Genomic DNA, 11,172 nt, shown 5'->3' on the forward strand with positions numbered 1-11,172 from the left:
AGCACAACCATTCGACGTCTTCGTAATGAACTTCCCCTTCATCCACTCAATGTTCGCCTATGATTTATCTCAACTGAGATTCACGTAGGAGCAAGTTTCCCATGGTTGCCATCATTGAGGGCGTCGAATATGTAGCCCACAATGATGATAGCCATCACATAACAAAGTATGGATTATACCCCCCGGGTTAATATAATACAATGAAAACTCAATCGGAATGGCCAAACACGTTGACAAACTTGGAAATCAAAAACGGAAATGGCCGAGAGGTTGTTGCATATGCAGATTTCATGTGGAAGAAAAGGGCACCACAATAGTGTAGTTCTTTCTAGTGTCTTGTAGCAAGGAACCATTGATGGACTTCCGACAGACTCGCAGGAGAGTCCTACCACACCAATACTTATGCCCACTATGCAATCAACATGATGAGACTATCGATCACCTGTTGTTGAGTTGTGCCTTTGTGAGACAGTTGTGGTTCTGGATTTGGAGTGCTTTGGGATGCTCGAATCAAATACCGACCATTGATGATACTCTCGTGGAATGGTGTGGCACGAGGACCTCTCACAGTCGTCCATTGCTATATTTTCTGGCAAATCTGGCCCCTTTAAGTGACTTGAGCACATCTATCCCCTGGGAAAAACTAATTTGGAATCTGGCCCTTGGGGTCGGTGCCACATAGCATGGCGCCAAAGTTGTACATGTGGGCGCCACACTAAACGATGCCGAGATGTACATGTGGGCGCCACACTAAACGACGCCGAGATGTACATGTTCGGTGCCATGCTACATGGAGCCAAGCAAATCTGGCTCCTAGGGTTTCCATGGGCCCATCTGGGGTCGGCGCCACATAGCATGGCGGCGAACATGGGGGCTAGATTCCAAATTAGTTTTACGCATGGGCAATATGTGCTTGAAGTCGCTCAGAGGGGCCAGATTTGTCAAAAATTACTCCATTGCGAGAGCTCATGACGATCATCACGCTCACCATGTGGGAGAATTGAAAACACCGAAATGCGGTGGTTTTTGATGGGGCCACTCCTTTAGTTCAAAATGCCATCTCAAATGTGGCCAAGGAGGGTAGAACTTGGAGTTTGGATGACCTACTTAAAGGAGATCTATCTTTCTTTTTTGCAACGCTTGATACGTGAGGTAGCGACAAGTAGTTGTGTACGGTTCTAGGGCATACCCCAGACACGTAAAATTCGTTGTTGTAACGCTATGATGGTGGGCTCTTCACCCCTTTCTTCTACTCCCTCCTTCCCATATTGTTAGGCATATTAGTTTTAGCACGAAAAATAACGCAACAATCATCGTTAGTTGAGCCATCTTAGCGGGAAGCGTCCACGACTCAAAAAAAGAGGAGGAAGGCATGCACGATTTCTTGGGACCATCTCCAAAAAATTAGCGATACTCTATAACAACTCGAGAAAGGAAATCGACTGCATGCGTCTTACATACTGAGACTGCATGTAAAAGCTAATACGCCTAACAAAATGAGAAGAAGGGAGTATCAATTTATGACACACACTCGTGTGTATTCTAGAAAGAAAAAAATCATACAAGACGAAGAAGAAGCAACACTTTGAATTCGAAGCAGTTCATGCGCCCAAAGGCAACTAGAGCTCAACATAGTCAAGTATACTGACTCGATTAAGGTCTTATTGACCAACTAATTGTGTGAAAACTGCACCTCCAACGACGACGAGCTATAAGAAAATGACGACGACGAGCTATAAGAAAATGACTCCAACATCTATATGCCACCACTTAGAGTCGCGAGTAAATTAAGGGTTAGCCTTTTCAAACGAGCCTCGTTTTCCCTTGTATGGCTGCCGATGACTGGGACGGAAATAGTCTTAGAAAGTACGCAGCCTCGACGAGAGCATATATTGTACTTAATTACATGTGGTTTATTATATACGAGTATATGTACGTGTATACATACGTCGGTTGATAGATAGTAGGTTCGTGAAACATGCAGTGCAATTCCGGTGTGCCCAAGCCATAAGAAAATCAAATTGGAGGCCAACACGAAGTTCCATCAGGAGCACGTCACCCCGTACTACACACGAACGAACCCCAATAATGCACGCAACCGGTCCGGACGTCAAGAAAAACTACTGCCAGACGGCGAATATCCGGCATCACGGACGGACGGACGGCTGCGGGCGGGGCAGGGAACGTTGACCGCGGGTGTGAACCGTCCGATCGCTGGATGTCGGCATCACGGCGTCCCCATTTTGCTTACGGCCCAAGCAAAATCGTTCCGGCCACGCAACTTGGCATCCAAGTTTAGCGCGCCCAGCGCCACCGCCAGGCGGGCCCGACCCGCGGCGGGGCCCCGCGTGTCGGCCGCGGAGGCGGTGGGTGGAGCACAATAAGGGTCGCAAGTGGGCACGACAAAGGCGTGGACCCGCGTTATTTCTCCGCCCAATAATATTTCCCCCACCGCCGCACGGCTCCTCCACCCCGACCTTCCTCTCGCCTTCGCCCCCGCCCCCGCCCCCTTGCCGCCGCCGCCGCAGCGATTCTCCGAGCCGAGTCCTTGCTTTGACCAGCCGCGTCTCGCCGCCGGCCGGGGGAGCGTCTTCGGCGGGGTAGCTCCGGCAATCGATCGTAGCCGGGGGATAAAGTGGGCTCCGTAGGGGAGTCCTAGGGGGGGTGACAGGGGGGTTAGATCGGGCAAGATGAACCGCTCAATATCCTCCGCCGTGACCCCTGCTGATGCTGCCGCTAACCCTAGGTAAGCGTCGGTCGGTGAATCCATCGATTCGGCTCGCCCCTTGCATGGATCTACGCGACCCGCCCGATTGTTAGGCCGTGTGTGATGATTTCATATCTCTATATGTTCGATCTGGTGAATATTCTTTTGTGAGAGTTAGGTAGGCTTTTTTGTTCGGTTTCGATCATCTGTGACACCGGGAAGCTGGTTGTTGACTGCTAAAGTTGTAGATTTAGGATTTACCAAGTGGATTCCGTGCACCCTTGACTCGCTAAATATTAAAAATTCCATCTTTGCTATGAATTTCGCGTTAGCTTATCTCCATCTTGTTTATGTGGTGAGGAACTAGTTATTTTCATCACAACTTTGCTTGATTCAACTTGAGACATCATTTGCCTTTTACTTCATGTAATTTCCTGATTAGGCCAGCGCTTTCAAATAATATTTGGCTTACAGAGCATATTTTCGCGCGCAGGTGAATACTCCCTCTGTAAACTAATATAAGAGCGTTTAGATACTAAACGCTCTTATATTAGGTTACAGAGGGAGTACATGATAGTTCTGCGTCATAATCGTAATTTCTGAGCCCTGTTATTAACGCAATAGATTTTTTTCAAGCCATATATCCTATGATTTTCTCATTAGGCCAGCTGTTTCAAATGTTTGGTCAACGAAGCGTTTTTCGCGCGCAGATGAATATATGTTTGTTTGGGGTGATAATTATAAATTTTGAGCCCAATTAACGCAGTAGGTTTTTTAAAGCCCTGTATCACGTGTTCTCCTGATTAGGCAAGCTGTTTCAAATATTTGGTTTACGAAGCATAATTTTCGCGCGCAAATGAATACATGATACTTCCGGGTGATAATTGTAATTTCTGAGCCCAATTAATGCAATAGCTGTCTCAAGCGCGCTATATATGACTGAACTCTTGTGCTCACACCCTTCAACAAATGGCGGTTTCTGCATGAGGACTATGGCAAATCAATAGATAATTCCATATTGAAGTATTTTGCTTTTTATTTTATTTTATCTAGTTCGTCGTTCGTCGTGCTAATGTAACATGATAGTTTTGGGGAATTTACTCGTATGTTTAGCTGCCGACAGAGTACTGAGATCTTTGATTTGCATATATTCTGTTTGCTTGATTTAAGATATTCTAGTTTTTTGTCCTTTTTCTTACAGGACCTATCTTCCCTTTTCAGGTTTCCTACTCTTTTGCCCTTATCTCACCCGACCGATATTCTTTTTCTCCTCGTCGATATTGAAGTAGTCTATGCTCAGAGGTTCCTCCATTAGCTTAGTGTAAATATTAGACTTGTTGGGGTTTAGTTTGCTAGAAGGAATTAGTCTCTGCTTGGTGTTCATTTCTGCTTGCTACAATGGCTGCGATGAACGAAAAGGTGTTGGCTAAATGTGGACAGAATATAGTTAGCCTCAAGAGGAAGCGGGACAGCCCCGCTGCATATCATGCTGATGCCTGCCACACCTCTCAATCGCATCAGCATCCTACTGGAAACTCTGATATCAGGTTGTATGTTGGTGAAGATCGCAAGGCGAACATCGCGTGCCACTTTAACAAGCAGATTTTACAGAGCTATCAGAACTACATGACCAGTGCATCACCTAAGCGTATTCTGCTCCGCCAAAGTGGCAACTGGAAAGAATTTCCAGAAAAAATTGTCAAGCTGGCTCAAGTTGATTTCCGGACAAAGAAGACCATCACAGAAGTAGGATACCAGAACCAGCTATTTTTGCTGGACTTTGTCCACATGACATTCATTGACTCAAAGTCAGGTCTTCAGAGGCCAATCGCCTGGATTGATGACAATGGAAGGCGTTACTTCCCAGAAGTTCTTATTGAAGATCAGATAGTATATAGGAGGAAAGATTTTGGCAATGGAGATCATGTCTATGTTATAGCTGAGCCTAATGGGGCACGTCAAATAAATGACCAGTATGGAGCATCAGAGAGTTCCGCAGAAAGCTCAAACTTTGAGTCCAGTACTGAAGAGGTTTCCAGTGCTAAGAGAGTTAGAGTTGAGAAGAGTATCATCAGGAAAATAAATTGTGATCGTAGAGAAACTGTGGGAGAGAATGAACCACACACTTCGCTGCCTGCAGTCTTTAGTTGTCAACCACAGCAAGATAAGCTGGGCGGGCAATCACGTGCTCAAGGAACTACCTCTGTTGTGCAGAAGATGTTGCTGCAGGGAATGGGTACTGCTATTGGTTCCAAGGATATTATTGGAATCCACCGAACGCCATTCTTGAATAATTATAGAGAAGACCGCTATGATCTCTTCCAAAAGCAGGTAGAGATTACTAAATCTCAGCATGGTAATGCAAATGTGCGTTATGCTTGGCTTCCTTGCTCGAAAGCTGCTGTGGATGAAATGATGCTGAATGGCACCTTGCAAGTTAAAAAGCCCACTAGGTGTCCACCCTATGGAACTGGCGTACTCCTTGCACCAGCTAACTGCTCCATTAACTGGTATGTGCTCCTGTCTCGTATCATCTGCTGGCAAAAAACTTACTCTGAATGTTCTGAACATCTACTCCCCTCCATCTTTGAGAAGTATATTCACATCTGTCTTATTCTTGCCATATGTGTTTCCTTATTTGTAGATAAATAGTTTCTGGCACCATTTATTTACTTCCACTTACATGTTCACATGTTTTTCGTTGTCAACTTACCATTGTATTTTTTTGTCTATTATTTGTTTCCATTCTTTGACACTTCCTGTCCCTAACAATTGCAAAAATTCAATATTTTGTATTACTTTCTGCAGTGTGAATTACTCTGATGTTGATGAAAATGGCATCATCTATATGATGTTGTGCCGGGTTGTAATGGGGAACGTAGAAATAGTTCACCATGGATCTAAGCAGCACCAGCCTAGTAACGAGTATTTTGATAGCGGTGTAGATGACCTAAAAAACCCGCAGCATTACATTGTATGGGATATGAATCTGAATAGTCACATCTATTCTGAATTTGTAGTCACCATCAAATTGCCATCTAAAGCCAAAGGTAATTAATCGCAACTACTGTGTCATCATTTTAGAAATTTAATTTAATTTAGCTTTGTGCAGTTCATAACAAATGTCAATCTAAGTTTTCTTACAAGTCAGCCTTCTCATTTTGTTTCAGATTCCCTCTTCACACAAGAAGATTGTCACGATTCATCTGATGCTTCACTGGTCTTGAGTCCAAGTTCGGCCGACAGTGTATCACAGGTGAGGTTCTTTACATTGGGAGTTGATAAAGATGGTACTGTCATACTAGAGTCAACTTCTGTTCTCATACAGACAAGTTCCACTGTTGGAGCAGCAGGAGCATTCAGTTATTCAGATTGCGTGTCTGACTCAACAATTGACCTGTGCTTCCATTATGAGATTATAACTTCGAGCTGATTGTAGTCTTAATGTTTGATAGAAATCTCCAAATATGATAAGTTTCCTGTTATTACCAATGTCATGTCAGTTATGTTGGGTGAGTCACAAAACACCAGTTGACACCGTTCTTCTGTGTGGAAACAGGACATGAATCTTGAGGCATCTCCAGCATTGGGTGGTCAGTATGAAGCCCCCATGTTAGGAGGATCAATGGCAAAAGCTCCAAGTACACCTTGGATGCCCTTTTCCATGTTATTTGCAGCTATTTCAACCAAACTTCCTCGCGAGAAAATGGACATGATCAATAACTGTTATGAAGAATTCAAGGTCTGCTATTAATCAGTTCTTGGTTGTTGTGTTCTCAATTGAAAACTGGCCTTCAGCTTCTTGTTGGAGCCTGAGTTGACTTGTGTTTGTGTTCATACCAGGCCAAGAAAATAAGCAGAATTGACCTAGTGAAGAGGCTGCGTCTCATAGTTGGTGACAGAATGCTGGTCTCCACAATAATTCGGCTCCAAGATAAGGTGCGGGCCTTCTCTCTTTTGAGGCGCTGTTAGCTCCTGATTCATTGTCTGCCCGTTTTAACACACAACTTTGTGCTCCTAGGGCACTATAGTATAGCAACATTTAGTTAATCTAAGTATAAGCTTGTGTTTTTCTTTTAACAGTTGCCTCCGATGGTGAAGCGGGAAGCAGCAAATGCTCCAGCCAAGGCACGAGGTCAGTGACCATGGTGGATTGGAGGAAGGAACTGGTCGGCTTGTTATCATGAGTTGGAAGGAATGTAGTCTTCTGAGTTTATTTGCGTCTGTCTGTGAATCTGCCGCTCTGTCTGTCTGTCTGTTTTAGTAGCTGCAAAGAGGAAACTGTCCGAGTATACTTGTGAACCTAAGATGGTTTCAAGGGAGAAGGCTCCTTGTTTACCCTCCTAGTTTGGTTTTTGTCCAATGAACATTGAGTTTAGTCAATAAATCGTCATTTTCTGTTAATTTTCTAACTTCTGTGTTTATTCACGCCTTTCTGTCGCCTTCATCTCCGGTATGACGCAAAGGGATGCCTGCTCGACGGCCTATTAAGGAGGCCCGCATGATGGGGCGCTCTCTCAGTGGTAGAGAGGGTGCTCCTGATTATGGCGTCTGTTGGCAGGTGAAATAGAGAATGTTGGCATTTCAGCCTTTCTTCTATAAAAGAGAATCCAGTAGCGAATAAGAGTACGGCTGTATGAGGCTATGTTCTGTGTACATCCCTAAGCAATGAATGGAGTCTTGAAAAAGAAAAGAAAAATGCTTGAAGCTGGACTAGATGTTGGTGGGCGGGGCATCTGATTGGGGATCCCAGCCGGGTGGCTCGATGTTGGGCCAGTCCCCTCGACAGCCTAGCCTGATGTAAAGGCTCTTCTTCCCTGCCATTCCAACACTGATGTCAATTTTCTTGCAGATTGAAATGGAATGTAAGGCGCTGTTCTGTTTGGTATCGCTCTGCTCCACAACTCCGGGAGCAGAGTTGGCGAAGTTGCAGTTCAAAATGATGGAGTTGCAGTTTCCCTGCTCTGTAGATTCCGGGAGTGGGTGATTACCGAACAGGGCCTAAATGTAGCACGAGGCGGCTGGTGTTTACCTGCTAGCTTCATGTCTGCCAAGGTGAGCTGCTTCAAGGCAACAAGGCAGCCCTGTGCCACAGCTCGCGTGTACTCCGGGTCCCATCCACCCAGCTTCACCACCACATCCGCCTTGGCATAAGCCACGCTCCCAGTGCTAACGCTTCTCCGGGCTTCCTCTTTGGCAGAGGCTTCATCTGCACCCACCCCAGCACAGCATAGCAGCAGGTCAGCAAGGAAGAACCAAACAATCATCAACCAAACGAAAGGCTTCCTTACTCACCACCGGCATCGGACACCGACAACCACACTGTGAACCCGGAATGAAGATACTGCCATTTGTCGAACCTGCTCGCCGCTCCTTGCTTGCCACCTAGAGTTGCTACCACGGTACGGACATGGCTGCAACACACAATTTTAGCATGGCAAGTGATCAACCAAAGCAAGCAAAGAAGCTCCAAAGAAAAAGGAAACCCGACCTGCTGAGGCTTTCTAGGACAACACACTCCGCTTCAGCTACGGAGTCCGCTCCTTCTGAGGCCGCCCCTACAGGTAATTACATGTAGTTAACTCACTGCGGTGGCAATGATCTATGCTCTATTGCACGAATATGTATTTTAGCACCGAAATGACGTACAGGTATCAACAGACTTTTGAGTGGCACTCTCTAGCAGCTCACTTGTGCAAACTGGAAGATACCTGCAAACGCGCAGCAAAACACATTTCAGGGGCCTTATCTGCCATAGAATTAACAACTTATCATAGTACATTGTGGCAGCAAATCTCAGAGTAGGACATGCATCTATATATTGGTTAAAACAGCGCAGCAGAAACAAGGATGCAATTGGTTAAGTAGTTTCTATAACAGGACGGCAATGCACTCACCCGATGCCCTCAGCAATCTCTTTAGCGACCGCCTCGTTGATGTCCGTGGAGTCGCCAACTATGTGGACGCTAATCCCTGTCAACAACTGCGTGATCCCAGCAGTGAGAGATTTCCAGGATTCATCAATGTCGGGCCATTTCAGCTCTTGCTCGACTTTCTTCAGATTCACCACCAACTGATCCTCATCGATGAACCTGTAACAGTGCAACGAGTCAACAGATGAATCCTCACAGGCAAGAGTCCGCTACTGAGCTAGCAATACATACCATATCGTCTCAGAAGACTTAACCCTGTCGAACAGCGTGCCGACATTCATCAAAGTCCTCAGTGTTCCGTCAGACTTGGCTCTGATGAGCAGGGACATGTCATCGACGTCAACAAAAACATCTCTTGAACTCTCAATGCCAAGCTTTCCAATGTCCAGCCTGAGCTCCACCTCTCCGTTTGTATCGGTAAACTATATGGACACAGATAACCTCAGCTGATTATTTTCAACGACATGACAAGCTCCAGATTTTCCAACATTGTGTCGTGTCTAAAAGATGGAGCGGATTCACAGAAGGTAAGTTTTCAGCACATTAACCAAAAAAAATATCCATCTGTGATGCGGCTCATAGGAGCTTCCAGAGAACTAGACACACATATATGGTTCAGGAATATTTAGTTAACTACTGAACTACGCTACATGAAGCATGAAAGACATCTCATAGCATGTCATCTCCCAGACAAGATTTTTTTTTGAAAAAGGTGTGTATTATATTAATTAATCAACTTAGGTTCATTACAATCATCATCGACCAGTCGCAACACGCAGGCCGGGACTGAGTCGATCAACACACACTCACACCACTCCTACCATAACTAGTGAGAGCATGGGCAACCGTAATGCCATTTCTAGGAATCTTAGCAATAGTAAAATCAGGGAGTTGGGCCAGCAAACTCACTTTCCCTGATCAAGATGCCAATGGGAGATCTATTTAATTCCTTAGAAGAAAGTTGTTGAATGACATTCTCAATAACTACTGGGCGGTCTATGAGCTGCATGGTCCCAATGGAAGTATTATAGGGGCGTTCTGTTCACGATTAACATGTCAGCACAGACAGAGAATGTAAAATGTAATAGGGTCTGTCTAGGGCACATCAAAAATGTGTTATTTGTTTATTTGGAATTGCCTTGTGTAGACGCGTTTCATGGGGTATGCAGGACTGCATAATGGGGGAACCAGCAAACTGGAAGATGATACTACCGCAGATCGAAGAACAGCTTAGAAACCAAATGCATATGCTTTGGGTTTTCTGAATAATCCCCTCGCGTTCTTCTTTTATACTATGAAGAATAACATGGTTGATTGTGAAATCATGTGCACACTGAAGTAGTAGTAGTAGCAAGGTGTTGCCAAGGTAGGAATTCCAAGATTTCTATCGTGTGTCGGTAATGGTATGGTACCGTGAGATGACAGAATTGGGGAAAAGGGATAAGTAAGCTCTATGAGCAGCGGGCGTCTGTGCACAAGCAGATAAGGTAAGAAAAATGAAGTGCACAAGCAGAAGCAGGAACAAAGGAAAGACAGCGGCGGTAGCTTGCCTCGTAGTCGTGGGCTGCGGCCGGGGACGCCGACAGGGAGGTCCGGGGGAGGAGGCGGAGGCGGCTCGCCGGCGGGGAGGCGGCAAGGAGAGAGCGACGCCAAGCTGGCCGAGGAAGAGGAAGGCCTGGAGCACGGGAGTAGGTTGCGATGTGCTGGCTGGGGTTTGCAGGGAAGGAGGAGGAGCAGCAGGTGGCGGTGGCTGCAATGGACATGGCCGCCATCATTCTAGCATGAGCGCACACTTGTGTGTGTCCGTGTTTGTGAGGCGAGGACTGCCTTAGCTATATTCATTTTGACTTAGGATCTCCAGTCATTTGGCCCTCAGCGCACCCGGTAAAGGGCTTTGCGCGTTTGCGCCGGCTGTTTTTTGGGTATGGGGAATCAATTTTCAGCCACGTCCCCGGATTTCGGCCCCCAAATGCACAGAAATTCAGAGTTCTTTTTTTTCCGTTACCAAAAAACGACACAAGTTCGACGATCACCATGCCACAGGTCGACGATCATCGTGTCACAGGTCGGCGGTCGAACATAGCCAAAGTCCGGCGATCAAAAGAGTAGGAACCATAGACATGGAACTCAAACGACAGGCTCATCTATCGTAGGGCTGGGAAAGGTCCGCGGCGTCGGCGTTGTGGGCACAACTGCAGTGCTCGGCGTTAACGTAGGCGTGGGCGTAGTGGCAGTGGTTGTCGGTGTCAAAACCGGCAGATCTCGGGTAGGGGGTCCCGAACTGTGCGTCTAAGGATCGAAATTAACAGGAGACAGGGGACACGATGTTTACCCAGGTACGGGCCCTCTTAATGGAGGTAATACCCTACGTCCTGCTTGATTGACTTTGATGAGTATAGAGGTTACAAGAGTTGATCTACCACGAGATCGTAATGGCTAAACCCTAGATGTCTAGCCTATATGATTATGATTGTGACAGACTCTACGGACTAAACCCTCCGGTTTATATAGACACTGGAGGGGACTAGGGTT

The 11,172-nt window shown here is 46.0% G+C and overlaps 2 protein-coding genes across 3 annotated transcripts; one reads left to right on the top strand and one right to left on the bottom strand.

Moving 5' to 3' along the window:
• The first annotated feature begins 2,430 nt into the window (after window positions 1-2,430).
• On the top strand, window positions 2,431-7,111 carry LOC125511566 (inactive poly [ADP-ribose] polymerase RCD1). Of its 2 annotated transcripts, XM_048676978.2 has the most exons (7): window positions 2,435-2,746; window positions 3,929-5,217; window positions 5,516-5,757; window positions 5,878-5,963; window positions 6,267-6,449; window positions 6,551-6,646; window positions 6,791-7,111. In XM_048676978.2, the coding sequence occupies exons 2-7, from the start codon at window positions 4,106-4,108 to the stop codon at window positions 6,848-6,850; spliced, it is 1,779 nt and encodes a 592-aa protein (XP_048532935.1). In that variant the 5' UTR covers window positions 2,435-2,746; window positions 3,929-4,105; the 3' UTR covers window positions 6,851-7,111. The 2 variants fall into 2 exon arrangements, with proteins under 2 accessions (XP_048532940.1, XP_048532935.1); XM_048676983.2 differs by lacking the exons at window positions 6,551-6,646; window positions 6,791-7,111 and having other exon boundaries at window positions 2,431-2,746; window positions 6,036-6,453.
• A 163-nt stretch (window positions 7,112-7,274) lies between these two features.
• On the bottom strand, window positions 7,275-10,479 carry SKL2 (shikimate kinase like 2). The gene is made up of 8 exons (XM_048676992.2): window positions 10,191-10,479; window positions 8,872-9,062; window positions 8,605-8,799; window positions 8,357-8,418; window positions 8,199-8,265; window positions 8,003-8,121; window positions 7,740-7,916; window positions 7,275-7,524 (listed from the first exon to the last, which is right to left on the bottom strand). The coding sequence occupies exons 1-8, from the start codon at window positions 10,413-10,415 to the stop codon at window positions 7,421-7,423; spliced, it is 1,140 nt and encodes a 379-aa protein (XP_048532949.1). The 5' UTR covers window positions 10,416-10,479; the 3' UTR covers window positions 7,275-7,420.
• Window positions 10,480-11,172: the final 693 nt, after the last annotated feature.

The sequence above is a fragment of the Triticum urartu genome, chromosome 1A, assembly GCF_056163025.1.
Source record: "Triticum urartu cultivar PI428250 chromosome 1A, HENAU_Tu73, whole genome shotgun sequence".
Classification (NCBI taxonomy): domain Eukaryota; kingdom Viridiplantae; phylum Streptophyta; class Magnoliopsida; order Poales; family Poaceae; genus Triticum; species Triticum urartu.

Bases quoted from the DNA above. Each gene is read 5' to 3' on its own strand.
- SKL2 (XM_048676992.2), bottom strand. From the start codon at position 10,415: ATGATGGCGGCCATGTCCATTGCAGCCACCGCCACCTGCTGCTCCTCC. The intron at 9,063-10,190 runs GCAAGCTACCGC...GTGTCCATATAG, and splicing joins CCGCAGCCCACGACTACGAG to TTTACCGATACAAACGGAGA. The intron at 8,800-8,871 runs GTATGTATTGCT...GCACTGTTACAG, and splicing joins AAGTCTTCTGAGACGATATG to GTTCATCGATGAGGATCAGT.
- LOC125511566 (XM_048676978.2), top strand. From the start codon at position 4,106: ATGGCTGCGATGAACGAAAAGGTGTTGGCTAAATGTGGACAGAATATA. The intron at 5,218-5,515 runs GTATGTGCTCCT...TACTTTCTGCAG, and splicing joins GCTAACTGCTCCATTAACTG to TGTGAATTACTCTGATGTTG. The intron at 5,964-6,266 runs GTGAGGTTCTTT...GTGTGGAAACAG, and splicing joins CGGCCGACAGTGTATCACAG to GACATGAATCTTGAGGCATC.